The 22,379-nt window shown below is 44.9% G+C and overlaps 1 protein-coding gene and 1 long non-coding RNA gene across 3 annotated transcripts in view; one reads left to right on the top strand and one right to left on the bottom strand.

Annotated features, from left to right (window-relative positions):
- The window catches only part of CACNA2D2 (calcium voltage-gated channel auxiliary subunit alpha2delta 2), a 430,484-nt gene that overhangs the window by 59,462 nt on the left and 348,643 nt on the right, over positions 1 to 22,379 (bottom strand). For both annotated transcript variants that reach the window (XM_072650522.1, XM_072650523.1), the window contains one exon: positions 18,333 to 18,392. In XM_072650522.1, the coding sequence (XP_072506623.1) occupies positions 18,333 to 18,392 (60 nt within the window). The remainder of the gene's footprint in view (positions 1 to 18,332; positions 18,393 to 22,379) is intronic.
- On the top strand, positions 2,523 to 17,356 carry LOC140531997 (uncharacterized). Its single transcript, XR_011976446.1, has 4 exons — positions 2,523 to 7,800; positions 8,106 to 8,178; positions 11,011 to 11,117; positions 16,389 to 17,356. It is a non-coding gene; the product is annotated as an uncharacterized lncRNA (long non-coding RNA).

Genomic DNA, 22,379 nt, shown 5'->3' with positions numbered 1-22,379 from the left:
ACACTCTCTTACTGCCTTTTTTTCAATGGGTTCCACACACATTCTTACTTAATCACTAGCTATAACCACCCTCTCCCAAACATACAAGTAAAAATAATGTTTCTGTCACCTCGAAACAGCTCTAACACCCAGTTTACTGTTCAGGTTGACAAAATGCAGTCTCTTTCATTACAAGAAGGGACCTCCGAAGGCAAAGACTACAACCCGCCCTCTTCAACACTACCATTCACTAGATCACCACGTGGTCATCTAGCCTCTGCTGGGAAATCTTTGGTTACTTGTGTAGGTGCTACATTCTAACTTTCTCTCTTTAAAGAAATTCAGTTTTATTGTATTTTCAGGCCCAAATTGTTTCCCTATCCCAGTTGAGAAAGCAAGAAAAACAAAACATAGTCAAGCAAAAAAAAAAAAAAAATCCTCCCATTGGCCATGTTAAAAAATATGCTTCTATCTGCATTCCCAGTTTCTCGTCTCTGTCTGGAGACTGGGCCTCTGAGATTTTGGTTGGCCCTTATGTTGATAAGTTTCTAAGTTTTCCCAAGTCGTTTGTCTTTATTGCATCGGTATTGTGTGACTTGTTCTCCTGGTTCTGTTTATTTCACTTTGAACCAGTTTGCAAGTTTCTATGGAGCCACACCCTTCAGGATTTCTTACAGCACATTAGGATTCCATCACATTTATACACCACAGCTTGCTTAGCCATTCCCCAGTTAATGGGCATCTCCTTGGTTCTCGTTCTTTGTCACCACAAAAACCTGCTATAAATATTATTGGACTATGGGTCCTTTTCCTTTTTCTTTGATCTCTTCAGGTATAGTTGTGGTATCATTGGATCAAAGGGTACGTACATTTTAATAGCTTTTCAGGCAGAGTTCCAAAAATTGCTTTCCAAAATGACTGAACTAGTTCACAGCTCTATGAACCATACATTAATGTACCTGCCTGCCTTCCCATGACTTCTCCAGCATTTGTCATTTCCCTTAAAAAGATCAACTGTGCTCATTGGAGGCATTTGATTATTTTCCTTTGCATTTCTCTAATTATTAGGGAAGTAGGAATTTTTTTTATATGGCTATGGGTAGCTTGGGTTTCTTCCTCTGAAAACTGCATATTCCTATCCTTTGACCATTTATCAATTGAGGAATTTAGCCCAGCTTTCTTATTTAAAAAATGAGGGAATTGAGACCCACAGCATTAAGGGATTTGCTCAAGATCACACAGGTAGGAAGTCCTGAACTCAGCTTTACTGACTGTCAGCTCAGTACTCATACGTTCTACTGTACTCCCAAGACCCACCTTCCTAGAGTGTGAGCTCCAGTAAGGTAGGGACAAAGTCTTATGTAAGCTTTTTATTTCTGCTGGTCTGAACCGCAGTTTTTGCATAAAGTCTAGTGTCATGGACATCAAGCTGGAAGAGAACTTAGAGGTCATGGGGTCCAGCTCTCTCATTTTAGAAAAGAAACAGTCTCAAAGAAAGCTAAGGGACTCACTCAAAGTCCCAGAGTAAGTTCCCCTGACTTGTAATTCAAGGCTCTTTCCAATAGGCCACACTACCTCTTTTGAGTTCAAATCACAGATTGGCCATTCATTCATTGTGTGATGTTGTTCAAGTCCCTGGCCTATTTGGGCCTTGATTTTCTTCTTTGTAAAGAGGGAGTTGGATGAGATGCTATCTAAACTCCTTTTCAGCTCTGACACTTATGAGTCTATGCCTTTAAACCTATAGCTTTCCACTGCTCTAGCTCCTGTGCTGTTTGCTTTGAGAAATCACTGTTTGCTCAGCTGTAACTATACTACTTCCCCAGGGCTGCTGGGGCTGGGATCAAGACCAGTTGCTAGTTTTCTGACCTTGGAAGGAGGGATGGCCTTCAATTGGGTGCATGAGAAATATAAGTAGTTGCCCCGATGCCAGGCATTTCTCCTTTTTCTGAGGTCTTTGGCTGGGGTTAAGAGGAACCCATTCCAAGGAAGCTAGGCTAAGGGAATACTCATCTAGGTATTCCTTTTCTTGTACCGATGTTCAAATGAGTGAATTACTGGCCTGAACCTGGCTCTGTTCTGCTTATAGAGGACATGTAGACTAGGTATGGGGTGGGGGGACATGGGCTGAAGTGTTGTGCTGGACAGTTTGGGAGTATGAACTGAAATTGGGGTCAGAGTTAGGGCTGGGCTTAGTGCTTGGTTAGAGTTGTTGGATTAGTCAGGGTCTTAGAGTTAGGGTGAAAGTAAGGGAGTTCTTGTGCAGTCAGGGCTGGGGCTGAGGTCCAGCTTTGGGTTTGGGCTTTGATCAGAGCTGAGGGTGGGGTTAGGGTTATTGTTAGGACTTAGTATCACCTTTAAGGTTAGGATGGGGACAAGGCTGGGATTAGGAGTGGTACTAAGTATTCTGGGCTTAGACTCTCTAGTTGAGTCTAGGTTGGAGTTAATGACAAGTTTCAGGTTGGGGTCAGACAAGACTGGAGCCAAGTTCAGGTTTGGGTTGGGGCTCAGCTCTTAGCTGGCCTTGACTAGGTTCAAGGGATTTGGACTGGGTTTGGGCTAGGGTTGGTTCTATGACTGGGGTTAGGGCTAGGCTCAGGGCAGAGCTGGGACTATGCTGTAACAGCCAGTAGGCATTCTTATCCTGGCTGGGATTGGAGAGCATAATGAAAGCTGACGCTATATCAAACACAATCAGGAGTCTCGGTTGATGAAGATCATTCCTGAACACACAAACCCATTAAACCAAGGGGAAAAATATCAATTCTACACACTCTCTGGCAAAAAGAAAATGTGATTTGTTATCTAAAAGGGGGTTATAAACACGGCTCCAATGCACTTTCCTTCTATAATGAAAACAGGGCTGGAAATGGTGAGATGACTGCAAATTAGTGTATTTGATCTTATTTTCTAACTTTTTAGGTAAACCTTTTACAAGGACAAGGGCAAGGAAACAAAACCCATGGACTCTGAACCCCCTCCAGGGTGTTTATTGCCAATTCTGCCATTCCTCCACCTGACAGCTCCATTCTCTGCCTAGCCTAGGGCTCAGAGCCTTTTCTAGAGTCATGCTTCCAGTCTAGAACCAAATACCCAATTTAGAATCAGTTATAGACCAGAGCTCATCTCAGAGGACAGATCCCACAGCTCAGCAGACAAGATTTCAAAGGGCATATTTATTATACCTAAACCCTGTACAAATACTTTAACAGTAGTGACTTGCATACACTTAATGAGCTAATCATGAAAGTAATAAATTTAATTCAGTCAAAAGTCATTGAGGGTCTAGGGTGAAAGCAGCTAAGTTTAGGTGAGGCTATAACCACAAGATAATAAGTCCTTGCCCTCAAGGAGCTTAGATTCTATGAATTCTTATCTATTCATGAAAATAAACCCAGTTAATATTAACTGCTTACTTCCTTAATTCTTTTCTTTTTGAAAACTACCCTTTCTGTTAGGTTTGGCCACAGGAAGCTCAGCAAATGCCACAACTTCAGGATGATTGCTGGCCATGGTGCTGAACTTCTCTGGTGTATGCAGAATGTCTGTTCTACCTGTATGGTGGGACCAAGCCTTCTTTAAGTCTTGGATAGGCAGTCAGTCATAGCTTTCACTGATTATTAGTTACACTGGTCTCCTCCTAAAGTGTAGGCATTTCAGAAGACTTGATTTTCAAGGGTATCTGTGAAAGATTTTGCCTATCGAAGGTCAGCCTGTCTCCCTGATCCTAGGAAGGTGTGTCTTGTTCTTTTTGTGACTAGATCCTTGTGACTTTGTGTTTCCAAAGAGCTGAAGAAGGAATTGGGTTTCCACATGTTGTAGTGCCTCCACTGGGAATGACAACAGTGTTGAGTAGTTACCTGCTTGGGGTAGGGCCTGGTTGTCAGTCAGGCCAAAGCTCTCATAAAATATCTGCAGCCAGATGAGACAGTGACAGCCTCTCTCCTTATAGAAGCACCCTGCCTCCCCTCCCTTCAGCCCTGGGGGAGAGGGATCACAGAAGTCTCCTGAGGGACTGAGGGCAAGGCAGAGCTCAAGGAAATGGAGTGAGGGTGGGGCAGAAATACAGAGAGACACAGATGAACACAGACAAAGACACATGAGAGAGAGAAACATGAAGAGAAAGTATGTAAAAAGGCAGTATCATAAAGGCAGAGAGACAGATATATAGATAGACACACACACAGAGATGGAAATGGGGAATTGAATGTGTAGCAAATGGAACTCCTATTAGGAATTCCTGTTAATGGAGCTGATGGAACGTGGGGGTGAAATGGGGCCGTCTGCTAGCAGAGTCTGCTGGTCTGGCCCTCCTACGGACACACACACATGGTGCTCATCTGTTACTCTTTGTGGCAATTTTGTTAAACCAGTGCAGCAGATGGGAACTCATTCTCCTAATACATACCTGTGACCTGCCCCACTATCATGTAAACAAATACATGTGCACATAAATAATAAAATACACATATGTGCCAAAAAGCCACAAGAGGGACAGAAATTCATGAACACATACAAATATACATAAAACATCTGTGCATGCTCACATGTATGCAGGAGGCCTGGAGGGCCCAGAAAAGACAAGGGAAGGTAAGGCCAGGAACCCAGAATTGCAGAAGGAGCTGCAGGTTTTCTATTTAAGGGATGAATATTTTTAGTTTGAATGAACTGTTGCATGTGCTCATGTATGTATGTATGTTCTTTGGGGGAGAAGATCTTGGAGAAAAACAACAATAATAAGCATTTCATGAACCAGAAAATGGCTCATAAAATGTAATATTTCAAAGACCTTCTATTCAGTGCTGCCAGGTGCTGAGGTTAGGGGTTAACATATTCTCTCTCTCTCTCTCTCTCTCTCTCTCTCTCTGTGTCTCTCTGTCTCAGTCTCTCGCTGTCAGTCTGTCACTTTCTGTCTTTCTGTCTCTCTCTCTCTCTGTCTGTTTCTGTCTTGGTCTCTGTCTCTCTCTCCAGTCTGTCTGTCTCTTGCCTTACCCACTATGGTCTCTGGCAGAAACAGGGATGGGGGCACCTTTATCTCCTTCACTTCTGACTTTGGGCCAGATCTCCTCTGACCTGAGTGTCTAGTTTTTCCCCAAATTCTTCTGCTACTCTGTTTTATTGTAGGGTCAAAGTGCCCATCTCCTGTGGTTCATGTGGTTGAGTGCTTACCTTGTTCCCCTCTCCCCAAGAGGTGAGCAGATCCCTTCCCCTGTTCCTAGACATAACTGTTATTTCAGGCTTTCCCAGCATATTCAGACTCTCTGGACACAGGAGGTTTCAGATACTGCTGCACGCTCATTCCTATAGTTAGCAACTCCTCTCCCAGGTAAGATGACAATGAGAAAAATCTATTTTTTTTGTGTGTGTGTGATGTCTTCAATGAAGGGGAAAGGTCTGGTAAAGAAAGGACCTTTGTCATTCAGGAACTAAAGGAGGGGGTGAGGCCAAGTGTCCCATCTGTTCTACCTTCACTGGGGATAACTCTTGAGTATCTGCTTCATAAATTGTCTGTGGCCAATGTTTGATTCCAGGCCAGCTTCTCAGGCCTCCCAATACCCTTCTGGGTCTTCCCCACTTCCCCCATTTTCAATTAGAGTGAACGCATTTTACTGAATCTGAGCCAGGCTAAATGAGAAAGCTGAAATCTGTTGCTGAACACACGCAGGCGCACACACACACACAAACACATAATTTATCTCAAAGCCATTGATAATTTTTTAAAATTAGCTGTATCACTGTATATCACCATTATGAATATGAGAACTTAGGACTGGAAGGGACCTTAGTGATTGGTTATTTGGGCCAACCTTCTTACTGTACTTAAAGAGAGGGGAAGGGACTTGGTTAAGATCACACAGTTTATAAATGGTACACCTTGGATTCAAACCTAGCTCTTCTGATACCAGAAATAAGGATCTTTCCACCACACCAGAGAAGACCTCCTTCCTTTCAAAATTTATAAAATGGAATGAAAATACTTGTTTGAATCAAAGACCACCAACCTTCCAGAAGTTCATCTTCCTAATAGGAACCCAATTCTCTCTCTCTCTTTTTTGGACATGATAGGATGGTACCAGAATGGATCATTCACTGAGAACCAATCAATCTCCATCCCTGGAAGGTCAGGCCCAGTGTCCAGGCACTTGGGCTTTGGTTGCTCCCTTTCCAGGAAAGGGCCCCAAGGTTCCCCTTGCCAGAATCTCTTTCTCTTGTCAGCTCCTTGGGTCTCCACCTCATGCGCATCCTGGGGGAAGGGGAAGAGATGCAGGAAGATGTGCACAGGGATTTAATGGAAACCTGACTCTCTGCTTGCCAGTCTCATCCATCCTTTCCTGCAGAGGAGACTTGAAAGGAATATTTTTTTCACTTTCTTCATTTCGAAATTAATATTTTAGCCTAGAGCTGATAAGCCAAGATTGAAAATTAGTGGATGTAGGGGGAAGGATGGGGGAAGGGGCTCATCCCTTGTTGGATGACAGCTGGACTGCAGAGGGAAAAGATCCAGGTGGAAATTGGGGTCAGGACAGCCAGACCCTTTTTAAGAATATTATAGGCACACCTCTAGCCCCATTTATTCTGGGAGGCTATCAACAGTGATAAAGATTCCTAATAGGTCTAATGGGAGGCCCAGAACTGTCTCTGAACAGAAGTTCTGAAGTATCAGTCAAGGCCTTAGAAGAGATCATGGCCCTAGGCTCCCCCTGTCCTCAGCCTTCCTTCCATTCTCTGATCATTGAAGAGGTAAAGCTTTTCCTTGCCTTGGCTTCCCTCATTTGCAAAAAATGGGTGGAAAGTGGGTAGGATCTGTATTGGCAAACATATTTCTCTTTGCACTGTCCACCTCCCATGACTAGAATGCCCTCCTTTTTTGATTCTGCCTCTTGGGTAGTCCAGCTTCCTTTTAAGGATCAGCTCAAATGCTGCCTTCCTGATCCCCCAGCTCTCAATGCCTTTCCCATGAAATTATCTTGTATTTATTTTGAATATGTTTCCGAACATGTTCTGTCCCATAGCTAGATTGTCAGCTTCTTGAGGACAGGGATTGATTCACTTTTGTCTTTTATGTCTGGTGTCTCAGTTTTGTCATCTGTGAAATGGGAATAATAGTATCTATACTATCTATCACACAGACTTGTTGAGTAGCTTAATCAACAGTTATTAAGTGCTTACTGTGTACCAGGAATTATCTCCATTCTCTCATCTCTAACGAGGCTAGGTGAAACCTTAGTTTTCTCCAACTAGAAAATGGAGGTGGAAGTAAGGAAGCTCTGTGTTGGTAGAAAGATATGTTAGATGTTTATTGATCACCATTTGATGAAATGCGATGCAAAAGTATCACCAGCAACTGAGATCTTCATCTTGTCTTAACCTAGATATAAGGTTGGAATGTAAGGAAGGAGGAGGGACACAGAGCTTGGAGAGATGTTTCTGCACCAGTGACCAGCACAGAATTCTGAATTCAGTCCCCAGTGTTTGGGGTGGGGAACGATTGATGGGGGGAGGGCACTCTTTGGAATCTCTGCTCCTTCCCATGACTGTGGTAACTCATAGGTCCTCTCTTCGACTGTTCCATCCAGGCACACTGTCATTGGTTCTGAAATTGCTGGCTGAAGCTGAATGGTCCTTGAGTGACCAGGGGCTGGCAGCGGGAGGAAGCAACCAGCAAGGCCGCCATCATCCTTTGCCCTAAATTGTTATTGGTACATTCTGCACCTGTCGTCCATCTGTGTGAAGTGCTGGTCTGAGGGCCAGGTCCCACTAATGAGTTTTATTGCATTTACTCCAGAACCCAGCTGTCCTGCCAATGTTCAGCAGAGCCTGGTAGGTTAGTACAGGACTGCAGTCATCAAACCCCCTCTATCTCCTCTGCATAGAGATTAGGTCAAGAGACTGTGTAGGGAAAAAAGGGTTTGGATTGGAAGGCAGAAGAACTGGGTTCTAATTCTGGCTCTTCCATTAACTTACTTTGTAACCTTGGGCAAATATAGATTATCAGAACTCAAAGAGATATCAGAAGTCAATCAGTTCAACCCCTTTATTTTGTCAATGGGGAAACTGAGGACAAGGAAGGAGGAAGGTACTTAAGAGGATTTAGAAGGTACATAGGAGGTCACACCCTCTTCCAGTTTTACAGGTGAAGAAACTGAGGTCCGGAGAGAGAAAGGAACTTGCCAAAGATCACACAGCAGTAAGTAGCAGGTAGGAACAAGAATCTTCCATGCTGCCATTGTGTTTCTAAAGTTGACAAGTAGGGTCTTGTGGTGCTTGCCTCCTTGTACCTGGGGCTGGCATGCTGTTCTCCACCCTCAACCCCAATGAGGAATTGTTCCTGTTGATCCCTCTGCAGTTTTAAACTTTCAAGCCCCAGATCTCATTCCTAAGGGCCAGACTTTGCATCTTCTCAAGTAACAACTTATTTCACGGCTGCAGAGCCATTATGTTTTTCAGTCCTAGGTATCATAGAAGCCCTCTGCAGATGATGTATCCCCACTGGCTCTTCACTAATAGTAAGACTTTCAAGAGCAGAGGAAAGGCTGCAGTAAGGGAGGTTTAGGGTTTGGAATGAGAGACTTGGTAGGCGTGTGGTCCTGTCATTTGGTCAGACTCCACCTGTCCTATTGTGTTTAATTGTGGATCCCACATTTTAGAGAGAACAAGGACAAAATGGGGTTTGTTGGAAGGACAGCAGCAGTCAGGCTGTGTCTCATGAGGATAGATTGAAGGAACAGGAGATGTTAAGTCTGGATAAGAGACAATGTAGGGGAAATATAACCGTTGCCTTTCTGTATTTGAAGGACTGTCACATGGAAAAGGGATTAACTTTGCTCTGCTCAGTCCTGGGGCAGGACCAGAAGCAGGAGCCAGGGAGCAGAGTCTGACTCAGTTTAAGAATGGACATTAGCCCTTGGTCTTAACCAGGGACCAAGAAGTCTTTCAACTCAATATAAGAGAAACATTCCAGGGACTAGATCTCTCCCTAAGAGCATGAATGGGACACTTTAAGAGGTAGTGAGCTTCCTTTCTTTGGAGGTCTTTGAATGGAAGCTAGAAGGGAGTTTGTGGGGCATCTTGGGGTCTAGATTCCTATTGAGGTGCCAATTGTGAGTGATGGATTGAAGGCCTCTTCCAGCTCTGAAAAACATGGCTCTTTAAACCCCAATTTTTGAAAGTCACAGCTAAGGTCACAGTGTTAAGGTAGGGGGTGGAGTACAGCATATTGCTGGGTGGCTGAGAGAGAATCCATGCCACTCCAGCTCCTGTCACTCTAGAAGTCATAGATGCACTGGGGCTGGCTGGAGGCAGCCTTGACCTGGCCTCCTGTTACCCTCCTGTATTCTCTTTCCTCCCCCTTCCTCCCAAGCTTTCCCAGCAGCCTATCTGCAGTAACTGAGCCTGGCTCCAATAGTTAATGGCTCCACTATTTGTGCTAATGCATTATGTGAAGCTTTGGCAGCTGATGCTGTTGGTCAAGAAGCAGAGCTGGTCCTTGGCCCCAAGCTTTAGTGGCAATAAGTAAAGCCTGGGCAGGGAGGAGGGAGGCTGTGAACAAGTCGAAGACCTCTCCCAAAAGAGGAGGAGTGGGACATCCATCTAGACTAGGAGTCTAGGCCAGCAGGCAGCCAGAGACCTCTGGGCAAGCCAGACGGGAGATCAGCAGATGGTTGTGCCTGAAATCTGCAGACCTGGCCATGCCCATTTGCTCCCTACCAAGCCTGCCATAGTCAATCCTGCTCACACTTGCCCCCTGCATCTCCAGGGAAACATGATGATGAGACACAGGCCAGATCTCATCCTGCCCCCAGCAACATTCCCATGAAAGGGCCACTTCTGGTACACTCACTCTCATCCTTACTCAGCCCAGACATGGACAGAGACACAGCCACATACATACATACAGATTAGAAAAAACAGACATAGACAGAGAGAGATAGGCAAAGGCATGCCCAAAGACATGCCCAAGAGAAATGAGTGTATCTGTATGGCTTTGGATATGCACATTCAGACACAGATAAATGGCACAGATTCAATTCACCATGGAATCACAGAATGGAATCAAGAGAAGGGAAGGCCTTTGGAACTAGAAGGGACCAGGGACACCACCTAGTCCAGATATTACAGATGAAGAAATTGAGGTTCAGAGGGGTTAAACACCTTAGAAGTAGTACATACCAAAGCTGGATTTGAATGTAGGTACCCTGATGGTGTTCTGGAATTGGATGTAAAGTAACAGGAACAGGACTGAAGGACTGATCAGCCCCTGCTTGCTTGTTCCAGGCAAGAGATTAGGCTTGGGTCCTGAGGCTTGGTTTGGGGTCAAGGAGAGGGAGAGTGGATGGGACTGGATTTGGGATTGAGTTGGGTGAGAATGCTGGGTTGGGGCATGATGGAAAAAAACAAAAATCCAGAAGAATAACCCATTGTCAGAAGCTACAGAAATGTTCCACACAACATTCTGAACAGAAATGATTTTGTACCTAGGTTGTTCTTGTTCTTCCTGGCTTGGGAAGGAGCTGGAGGGGACCATCAGAGCAATCGAGTGTATGCCAGGCAGGGATGGAGGGGAGGGGTCCCTTGGTGCAGAGCTTGGCATTCAGTCTCTACCTCATTGAAACTGGGTCCCAGAAGTAAGGGGTAGGACCCCTCTGTCCCTGGGGACATTGATACGTCCCACCCCTCCTTCAGACTTTTGTTCACCTTCATCTCTCTACCGGGAAGGCTCTTCTTGGTTTCTCTAAACCTTATCCATCATTCCAGTCCAGATAAAATGCCACCTCCTTTGGGGAGTCTTTCGTGACTTTTTTCCAGCCTGCAGGGATCTCTTCCTCCTCTGACCTCCCATAGCCCTGAATAAATCACATTTCTCATTCTTGCTCTGCTATTGTGTGTGTGTGTGTGTGTGTGTGTGTATATGTGTGTGTGCACGTACGTGTGCTTGCTTGTGTAAGCTTTGATTCCCCAAAGAGATGGCTCCCAGGAGATTTGTGAGGAATAAATGAATGAATCTTATGTTTTTTGCCTTCTCTAAAACAGTTCAATCAATCAATCAGAAAGCTTTTCCAACTGTGAAGAACATCAAGAAAGCCAGGTTGACTGCATAGCATGGGTAAAGGAGTAATAGATAACAAAGATTGAAAAGGGTAAGTTGAGGCCAGAGTGTGAAAGGCTTTAAAAAGTAACCAGAGGAATTATTATGTTTGGTGCTAAAGGCAATAAGGAGCCATTGTAGTTTATTGAGTAAGGGAGTGACATTGAATATTCGATTTCGGGAAAATCACATTGTCATCTGGGTGGAGGATGAATCAGAGAGGAGAGAGACTTGAGGCACGCAGACCAACTGGGAAGCTCCGATTCAGGTGGGAGGTGATCAAGGTCTGAACTAGGGAGTGGCCACGTGAACATGGACAAATGCAGAAAATATTGTAGAGGCACAGACCGGCAATAGATTGGGTATGTGGAGTGGAAGGTGAGGAATCCAGAACAATTCTGAGGTCATGAACCTGGGCAACTAGAAGGATTGTGGGACTTTTGAAAGAAGCAGGGAAATCTGGAAGGCCAGTAGGTTATTTGGAGAAAGATGAGTTCTGTTGGGACGCGTTGAATGTGAGATGCTGATGGGACACTGTTCAGTGTGAAATATCCAAACTCAAGCTCCCTGACTGGCCCCACGTAATTGGTCATTTCTCTTCCTGGAGGGGAAGGATCCTTTCCCATGAGTCTCTGCTGCTGGGACCTGGAGGACAAGATCCTCCAGGCGGCCTGTGTCAGAAGGTCCTCCCAGCTTTGATTTTCTGTGTTCTTTGTCTTTCCTGTCTCTGACCTTCTAGGTTATAACGTCCTTCCCAGCTTTGACATTTCATGTCTTAAGATCCCTTTCATGCATAATTCTAATGTCCTGTTATAATCCCATTTGTTTAGTTTTGTTTTCTTTGAATAGAAGCAGAACCTATTTTTAAAATGAATTTCATTGATAACTTTGGTTTCTACATCACCTTTGTTTCTAAATGTATCCCTTCCCTTGCCTCCACCCAGTGAGGGGGTCCTTTGTACCTAGGTACAGAGAAATGAAAGCAGGGGTAGAAATGACAAAGCATGCCAGCAAATGTGATCAACCCATCAATGAGTCTGCCAGCGAATGCAGTGTTCCACACCCATTGCCCCCACCTCTGCAAAGAAGGGAGGTAGACATATCAGGTCATCTATAGTAATGATCATGGATCCAGAGCTGTAAGGGACCTTGGAGACCACATAATTCAACTCCATCATTTAACAGATGAGGAAACTGAGCTCTAGGGAGGCTTTAGAGGTAGGATTTGAACCTGTGTAGAGCTGAGCATATCACTTATCCAGATTCTCTGACTCTACAGTCAGAATGCTCTTTTCCCCGCTATTCTTCTCTGGGAATATGCTTGGATATTATAGTATACCATATTCATTTCCTTCCTTTGTTTCTTTTTCTTTCTCTTCCTTCCTTCCTTCCTTCCTTCCTTCCTTCCTTCCTTCCTTCCTTCCTTCCTTCCTTCCTTCCTTCCTTCCTTCCTTCCTTTCTCCCTTCCTTCCCATTTATATTATTGTCATCACTGTTTGCAAAACTTAAAAACTAAAAAAAATCATTTTCATTGACCATCCAGTGATCTGGGTACTCAGGTACTCAGACTGGGTCAGGTGTGGTTTGGGGGCATTGAAGCAGAGATACCAAATTTACACCTTTAGGGTCCAGAGTCTTCCCATGTGGGTGTTGGGGAAGACTCTGGGAGTTGGCCCCTTCCTGCTTGGGGGTTCATTCTCTCATTATGGGAATAATGGGGGTTCATTCCCTTAATAAGACATTGTTATTTGGGAATGTGATCTAGGTCCCTGGGAGGGATCCAGAGGGCTTGAAACATGTTTGGTTTGGGGTGACTGGCAATGGGAAACCTGGTCTGCTGTTCCACTCATTACTTGTAGGATCTTGAGCAAATTATTCTTTCTCTGGATCTCAGTTTCCTCACCAGCAAAATAAAGGAGTTAGACTTGGTGACCTCCAAAGCTTCCTCTCTCTCTACTTCTGAGAATAACTCAGATGATGACTATGGGACTGTCCTGACTATGTGATGTTTCCTCTTCTCCAGGACCTGAGAAAGAGTGAGGTGGGGTAAGGGACCCAGAGAGGGAGAAGGAGGGCAGGGGCAAAGGGGAAGGGTTGGCAAAGCTCAGGAGGGAAGTAATAGGGCAGAAAGGCCCTAGGAAATGCCAAGGGTTTTATGGCCCAGGCTTCTCAGAGGATTCATGTCTACCATCTTGGAAACGGAGAAGGCAGCTGAGCTGGAGTCAGACTCTGAAAACCCAAGCTGAGGTTCGAGTTTAAAAGAGGGGACACATGATGCTTTCCATGGATGACAAAGGCAGGACCCTACTGGTTAGGCTAAAGGGCTTCTTTGGGCAGAGGGCAGGGCAGCAGAATGGCCTTTCCTGGAACTTCTCTCCCTATTCTCTGGTTCCCTCACTAGGATTTCATCTACCTTATGTCTCTCTCTGCCCCTGTCTTCTTTCCCCACTCTGTCTGTCTTTCCCTTCTCCCTCTCTAGGTCTTTTTGCTGTTTTGTCTGTCTTTCCTTACTTTGGTCTCTATATCTCTCTTTCTCTCATGGTTTCTTTTCTCTCCTATTTATGTCTCTTTCGAGAACACCTGAAAGCCATCTATCACACATTCATTACTTGTAGGATTACCTACAGGATCTTGCAGGATCACACAAGCACACACACACACACACTCACACACACACACTCATATACCATTAAGGTAACTAATTGATCCTGGGATTTGGAGCTTACGGGGTTTCTTGGAGTTCATCATTTCAGAGAGGAGGAAACAGACGCTTAGGTACAGTGACTTGTCCAAGATCCCATATCTATTCATTAGAGGATCCAGGATTTGAACCCAGGCTCTCTAATTCCAGATCAAGTATTTTCCATTATGCCAAGCTGCCTGTTTCTCCCCCCTCCCACCTCTATCATTCTCGATCTTTCCCTCCTTCTAGATCTCTCTCTACACTGTCTCTGTATTTGTTTCTTTCTCCCTGTCTCTGTGACTGTCTCTGTTTCTATCTCTTCCTCCCCCTCTCCCCAAAGTCTAAGGCCTTGCTAATTTCCTCTGCCTCAGTAAAAGGGCTTCCAGCCCCCCACCCCACTCACACATAGTCCCTCCAATTCCCCACCACATGCTCTGTGGTCATCAGTGAGATGTATTCACATCTGTTTCACTTTACCATTGATTCTCTGTCAGGGAAGCAAACCCAAAGCACAGAAACATTCCTTCAGCCTCGAGGAGCTGTCATATGGACTGCGACAGCCTGAGGATTTTTATTTGGACAAGAAACTGTTCCTTAGAACTTTAGAATTCTCTATGAGGAGCAGTACCCAGCCTCCTTCCCTCTATCCCCCAGCCCAGTGCTCAAGAATAAATACGCAGACTAGCTCCTCTCCAGAGGGCTTAATGGGACTCTGTATTTCTCCTCTTCATTCCCATTGCCCAAAGTTTAGTAGAGGTCATCGTTAACCACCCACCTGGACTATTATAAAAGCTTCCTTACAAATCTTTCTGCCTTCACTGTGTCTCTCCTTCAACTAGGCCTTCAAATAATAGAGAATAATCTTTCTTATGTATGTTTCTGGCCATATCATTCTTCTGCTCAAAAACCTGCAGTGGCTCCCTATTACCTCCAAATAAAGAGAAAATTTCTCTGTCTTGCATTCAAGTCCTTGTGTTATGGTCAAGGCATAGGAGCAGAGAACTATGACTTCCCATCTCCTACCTCTCCCTTCCTCCCTTCCTCCCCCCATCCCTTATTTGGAATACTCTATTTCTCTTGGAGATAATGATTCTTTTAGGGTCCAGAATAAAATCAGCCAGTGGGTGGGCATGGTTTGGGGACGTTACCTCACCCTCTAAAAGTCCTACCCTTAGCGTAACCCTGGTGGGGGAAGGCAATGTCAGTGCCTGGCATCTAGTAGGTTCTACATAAATGCTTATTCCCTTCTTTCCCCTAAGAAGAGGTCCATAAGCTTCACCAGATTGTCAACGAGGAAATGACACAGAAAAGGTTAATGTCTTAATGCCCTGCTAAACTATGAGCTCTCTGAAGGCAGAGATGGTGGCAGATTGAAACTGTCTTTTCTACCTTTTCCCTCACAGTGCCCTGTAATAGAGCCTGAATTAATTTGTCAAGCAGCCCATCTCCTCTTCTTGAGCCCCTCTGTTTGTACACGGACCAGTTGCCTCCAGGATCTTTTAAATGTCCACATTTCCCTAAGCCTGTAGGAGATACCTTTAGAGCCCAGGGTTGTGGATTTTTAGGAGCCAAGAGTTGGCAGGAACTATTGATTCCTGGGATATTTAGAAGAAGGTGTCCAAGGCCTGGAGTTGGAAGGATTTTAGCAAGCATCTATCTATCCCAACCTCCTGATTTTACAAATGAGGAAACTGAGACCTTGGAAGAGGAAGTAACTAGCTGATGGTCACTAACAGTAAAAGAGAGGGGTGGGACTTGATTCAGATTTTCTAAGTTCATTAGAAGGATCTTTTTAGTATCCTATGAAGGATAAAATGCAAGGGGACAGAAAAATGGGGCCTGGGGAGGGACCTCAGCTGGGAATAGGGGGGAGACCAGGCTACTCCTAAGCGCATCTGTTAAGAGTTAAACGTAGGCAGCTCACTTAGCGTGTTACAAATGGCCCCCATTTGGTGCAGTTCTGCCCCCTTCTGCTCTCTCTCATTACCTTCCTTCTTCCCCCAACCCCCAAAGCTTCAGCTCTCCCAAGTAATCTTTTCTTTTAAGAGTTTTTAGAGAATCTTTAGATTTGGGAGGAAGGGGAGAACCAGTTCAACCAAAGGTGTTAGTTTAGGGTGATTTCCAGGCTCTCCTGTTCTGCTTTCTGCACTTTCCAAAATTCATCGCTTCCCTTTTGGACCCACTGCCTGAAATTCAGTTCTATTCAATAAGTATTTATTCAACATGGACAGTGGCATGAGGCATTGTGCTAGGGGCTGAAGACACTGAAAAGCAGGGCCTGTCCTCCAGAAGCTTACAGTCTTGGTAGGATATAATATTTAAACAGATTTCCCATTGGTATCCTCAGCACAGCTCAGCGCCTGATGCATGGTCAGAGTTTAAGAAATACTGATTGATTGACTGGCAGATGAAGTAAATACAATGCCATCTGAGGAGGAGGAGGGAGAGCAATACTATTCTCCAGTGAAGAAATTCATTTGGATTAAGAGATCTTTTAAGATTCAAACTTCTAGGAGAGTTGAGGACCTGTGAGGGCTTTAGTGTGAATTATTTCAGGTTCCTATGAACCTTTGATTTTCCTCTTGGGCCCCATGGCTTAATCTGTATCTCTGCTTCCTATCCACTCCTTCTTTTGCCCAGGACCAAGAAATGTGGCTGGACTTAACACAGAGCCATGATGTAGTGACTGTGGATGAACCTGGATGGTGTCTAGCCTGGGAGCATGACCACCATTGCTTCTACAGGGAAGATGGCGTCTGATTTCCTCATTTACAGATGAACCTTTGGAATTCAGCTCTGCTAAGCTGGGCACGAGCTGGACTATTCTGGAGAGCTTTTTGGCCACTGGAACATGAATGAGTACAGCAAACTGCTGCATCCTCAGCAGGCCCAGGGAAGGGGTTTCCACAAAGTTGGCCTCCCTGAACCCTGAAAGGAAAACAGATTTTTTGTCTCCCTTTTGTGTTCTTGTTATAATTTGAGACCATTTGCTAAGCAGAACTGCGGGACTCCCTGCAGAGCTTTGCCGAGGCCCTGATTACAAAGGCAAATGCAATTGTTCTAATAGCAGCCTCGCTGCCAGTCTCTCTCCTCCCCCAAAAGGGCAGGCTCCAATCTGAAGGAGAGGGCATGTGGGCATGGGGGAATAGGATAGATAGAGGCTGGGCTGTTGCGGCATCTGGGAGGTATTCCTAACTAGAGAGAGGATGAGGCAGAATAAGTCCTTATCCCCAGATCTCTGCTCCTCATAACATAAAGGCATAGGGGCTCCAATCTGATGGGGAAAGATCTCAGACATTTCTGGGAATTTCCACTGGGACAGTGGAAAGAGCACTGGTTCCAGGCTTAGAAGATCTGAATTCTAATCCTGCCTTTGACATTGTCACTAAAGTTCCGAGGCCTCAGTTTCCTCAGCTGTAAAAATGAGGGAGTTGGCGTTAGATGTCCTGTGAACTCCCTTCCAGTTCTGGAGCTATGATGCGTAAGTGATACATCCAGCTCTGAACTTGAGACTTTCCCCACTATATAAGGATCTAACCCCTCCTCACCTTAAAAAAAACACCAGATCAGATGTAAAGTTAAGATATAAAGTGTTTTTGTAATCTGAATTATGCAATCTGAACTAGCACCTTATTGTCTGTTTCATAAGGACTGAGGGTAAATTGGTGTGTGTGTGTTCGTCCTTCATTGCTGAAGAAGACCATGCCAACAGAGAAATAATGACATGATTTGCATGTGACTTTGTTTTGAGTGAGGAAGGGCTGTGCAGGTCACCCACCTCATTTCTCCTCCAGAGCTATCTGAATCCAGTGACCAGATATTCATCAGGATGACTGGAGATGACCCAGGATGAGGCAATTGGGGTTAAGTGACTTGCTCAAGGTCACACAGCTGGTGAGTGTCAAATGTCTGAGGTGAGATTTGAACTCAGGTCCTCCTGACTCCTGCACTGGTACTCTATCCACTGCACCACCTAGCTGCCCTTGGTACATTGGTAATCCAATATGGAATAGGGAGTGTGTGATATAATAGAAGATGTGTTATAGGTGGTGCAGTGGACAGAGTACTAGATCTGGAGTCAGGGAGACTTGAGTTCAAATCCAGCCTCAGACATTTACTAGCTGTGTGACCCTGGGCAAGTTAACTCTCTTTGCCTCAGTTTCCTCATCTGTAAAATGAGCTGGAGAAGGAAATGGCAAATCACTCCAGCATCTTTGCCAAGAAAACCCCAAAAGGGATCAGACAAGATGGAAATGACTAAACAATAACAACAAATCACAACCCCATATGTACTTGCCCAAGGCATGCATGCCTTGTCTTGGCTCTGGGAATCACCAGTGGCCACAACACTCCAGGGGCACCAATTAACCACTGTACACCTCCTTCTAGTACTCATCTGCACATAGACCCAACATGTGCTCCCTAGAAATTCATTCATGTTGGTGTCCACAAAGGCCTTAACTTGCCAACACTTTTTTATCCCTTAGTTCAGTGTTATTCATGGCCTTGGGAAAAAAAAAATAAACTAGATTTCTTTGAAAATGTTTTGGGACCAGAGAAGTGGGTGACAAAGCTCTTGCTTACCCTGATGCTGTCTTGCCACCGATGGGCCTTCTGGAATCTCTCTGCAGCATCAGCCAGTCTCTGAGAGTGAAAGGACAAAGGAAAGGTTAGACAGATGAGGAGAAGAGGCACCACCCTACCCACAACGCTCTCTACAAGCCCTTCTCTGTTGAACGATGTGCCCTGGTGATTATCATCATGATAGCATCCGCTTTATGAATATGATCTCATTTTATCATCACAAAAGCTCTGGAAGGTAGGTGCTATGATTATGCCCATTTTATCGATGATGAAATGAAGTAGACAAAGTTTAAGTGACTTGCCCAGGGTTATACAGGTAGTCACTATCTGAGTCAGACCTTTCTGACTCCAGGCCCATTGCTCTCTCTACTGTGTCCTCTATGGAATTCTGTAATATTCCTCTATCTGGAAGATTGTACTGGTATGGAGTACATATGGTACATGGGAGCCATCCCACATGCCGAGGGGTTGGGGGAGGGCTGGAGCCTCCCTCAAGCTCTCCTGACATCCTGAGGGCACTTGTAAAAAGCATTTCTAAAAAGTCATATTAAACAGCATCCCTCATTAGGCTCCATACCCTCTGACCCCAGCCTCTTGTACCCTCAGCAGCTCAGCCTTGCCTGAGTGGCAATCTGGCCCAGTCCCTTCTCCCCTTCCCTTCCTGGATCCTCACTCCTCCTTCTTCTTTATCTGTCTCCCAAGGTTCTTCATGGGGAATTTATGCAAGTGTGAGTGTCCAGGTAAGAAGGGGCTATCTGACTCTGAGATAAAGTTGGCTAGAATAGTCTCCATGGGTTGTTGGACCACAGTTAAGCCTGACTGTCCAGTGGTCCCCCAGTGATCCCCTTGTCTACGCCTTAGGCCTGGGACTCCTCTACCTTCCAGAAGCTTAGGCCCAAGTATGTATGACAGTTCCAAGGCTGCTCCAGACATTCTCCAGTGGAGTTCCACTCCCCATCTCTGACTCTCCTGAGTCAGATCTACCCCTCCTTCAAGGTTCCACCCACTCCAGGTGTCACCCTCTATGAAGTCTTCAATGCTCTCCCCTTCCCCCAATCCCAAATTGATTGAGCTCTCCAAAAATTTCTCCTAGCACTTGGCCCTGGGTCTCTCCTTTACACTTAAATTCTCCTTCACAGCATAATTTATTGTTTGATGTTTTTATCTACTTGTAACCCCCAGCAAAAAAAAAAGGTGCCTCACTAATTGAGAGTAAAGTCTGTGTCGTATTCATCTTTATATATTCCTTTCCACCTTTAGTCCATAGCACAGGGCTTTGTAGAAAATAGAGCTAAATAAATGTTGAGTGGTTGACTGGCGAACACAGCCTTGACCCTGAGTTCTCATCTGTTCCTCCTCCCCTATATAACATCACACGCAGCTGTCATTTAGAGGGTAAGAAGCCACTTTCCTTCTATCTGAGCAACCTTGTGGTCCAGGTCAGCAAATTACAGGTAGGTAGCATGGTCACAGAGTGAAGCCTCTTCCTCGTCCTGATCTTTCTCTGCTCCTTCCTCGATGTCCCCTTTCCCTCCAAATACTCAGACCTGGGGGGAGGATGTCTACCCTCCTCTAAGCCCCTCCCTCCAACCCTTATTATATATAAAAAACAAAAACCAAACCCAAGAAATCTGGTTCATCATCTACATTTCATTTTGCTTTACCTGTCTTACCCTTAGTGTCCTGTGTCTTAATTCTCCTACTTCCATGTGACTAAGTCATTGGGGGTAGCAACATCTCTCGTGATTGCTTTCCTGCACGCTCCTACACACTATTCCTTCTCTGGCCTCTACACTCAGGCAGAATCCTTCCTTTAGAGGGCAAAAATCACTGAACTGGAAGTGAAGAGATAAATTAAATATGTACTTATTTACTATGTATCTGCAACTGCTATGAAACTCAGTTTCCCCAACTGTAAAATGAGGGGGTTGAGTTGAGTTTCAACTCTCTCTGATGTCATGATGTTCAGCGTGCGGTAAGAGGAGTAGATTGAAATCAGAAGACTGGAGTTCCGAGGTGTGCTGGGACCAGCTCGAACAGACTGGAAGTTTTTCAGTGAGCACTTACATCTTGGAAATGGCAAATGCCGCAAATTGGGGGTGCGATGTTTTGTGATTGTCTAAATTTCTAATGGAGTGACGTTGAAAATGTTAAGAAAACAGATTAAATGTAAAAGTGTGCTGCACTGAGAATTGTTTGGTTTTCCCAGAAGGCTAGTTACCAAACCTTTATCAGCATACTCCTGCTTGGGGCGTCCCAAACTTTACTCCTTAGTACGAGATGTTGGACAAGTCAATATCCCTTCACATGTAAAATAAGAATATTGGACTTGATGCTCTTCAAAGTCTCTACTAGCTGTGACGCTTCAAGTCTATGAGTCACTTTCCCAGCTGTGCTCAAATCAAACGCAAAGCAATTCCACAAACGTTGACTGATCCCCTATGTGGGTAGAGCCCTGAGCCAAGGACTGGTCCCCAGGGGCCCACAGCCTGGCTGGGGAGGCAGGATCTGAATAGATTAAAGGTTAAATAATAATAAAGGATTAAAATAGCAGTTCAAGACCACAGGGGAGATGCCCTGAGGCCTTATGGGCTTGTGATTAATTGCCAAATGTGTCTTTACAGACAATAAGAACTGGAGATGCTTAGAGAAGATTCTTGCTGGTCTGAGTAGTTAGGAGGATCTTGGATTTTATCTGGACCTTGAAAGATGGGTACAATTCAAAGAGATTGATGGGGAGATGATGACAGGGAGGGAATTACACGCAGAAGGAAAATATGAACAAAGATAAGGAATTTGGATAAGGAGGTTGGGGGAGAGGGCAACACAGCATAGTGCATGAAAAGCTGGTCCAGGAGTCAGGAAGGCCTGGGTTCAACGAGTACTTCTGAGAAAAAATGGCTCCGTGACTCTGGATAAGTCAGTTAACCTCTTAGTGCCCCAGATCACTCTCCAGGACTGCAGAGAAGGTGCCGGTCTGTATTGGTGGAATACATTCTGGCAGCTCACCAAACCAATGAATGTAGGTGTGGGGGAAGAATATTCAGAATCATAAGTTTTAGAACAGGAAAAGGTCTTAGAAACAGATGGGGGAAACTGAGACCCACAGTGTGGATAGGCTGGGAAGGTAGGCAGAGAGGAGGCATCCATGTAGTCCTGATGTGCACCTGCTAACTAAATCCTTGCTTTTTCTCAGTACTCATCTTTTCTAATTCATGACTCAGAATGCTCAGGTCTCTTGTGACAAATCCCCAGGTGGCTGGCTCACTCATTATGATCATACCTCACATTTGAAGGCGATTCAGAATGTTCGGAGCACTTGAAATACATGATCTCATTTGTGCTTTGCTCTCCCTCCCCTGGAACATATCCGATGAGTCTCCTTGTCTGGTTGAGTCTAGTGTCCAGTACCAGCTCCCTCATCTGTCCCCTTCTTGACCCTCATGTGCTTCTGATCCTACTTCATTCTCTCATCACCTTTTGCTATCATAATCATATTATTATATATAATATAATAAACTATTATAGTAGCTTCCCTGCTGGCCTCCCTGTTTCCAGTAGCTCCCTTCTCCAGTCTGTGTTTCACAAGGCTGACAATGATATTTCTAAAGGACAGGGTTTGATTCCTGCTCAAGAAGTTGTAGTGGTTTCCTATTACTTTAGGAGAGACTACAAGCTTCTGTTTAGTATTGAAAGACTTTGGCTTCAGCTAGATGTACTACATCTGATTTTCACTCACTCTTTATCCTATTCAAACTGGTCCACTTCTGGCTTCCAGTACAACCCCCTCCTCCACATCCATGCCTCTTGGCCTCCTAGACCAGAGTTAGCACAACTCCTTCTGTGGATGTCTAGCCTGGTCCTCTCTTTGCTTCTTAGAGACATCGATGTCTACTCCTCTTCATCCAAAATTTTCCTGCTGAAGCATTTGGGGTGGAAAAGAAAGCCAGAGTTCATTTGTACAAATAGGGGGGACTGAGGTATAGGATAGTATAATGATCTGGCTAGTACCATACTGTACTGAGTCCATGGGAAGAGCTAAGAACT

The sequence above is a fragment of the Notamacropus eugenii genome, chromosome 1 (genome assembly GCF_028372415.1).
Source record: "Notamacropus eugenii isolate mMacEug1 chromosome 1, mMacEug1.pri_v2, whole genome shotgun sequence".
NCBI classification, from domain to species: domain Eukaryota; kingdom Metazoa; phylum Chordata; class Mammalia; order Diprotodontia; family Macropodidae; genus Notamacropus; species Notamacropus eugenii.
Note: the sequence above shows the minus strand (reverse complement) of the source record. Positions and strands in the feature narration are given on the sequence as shown.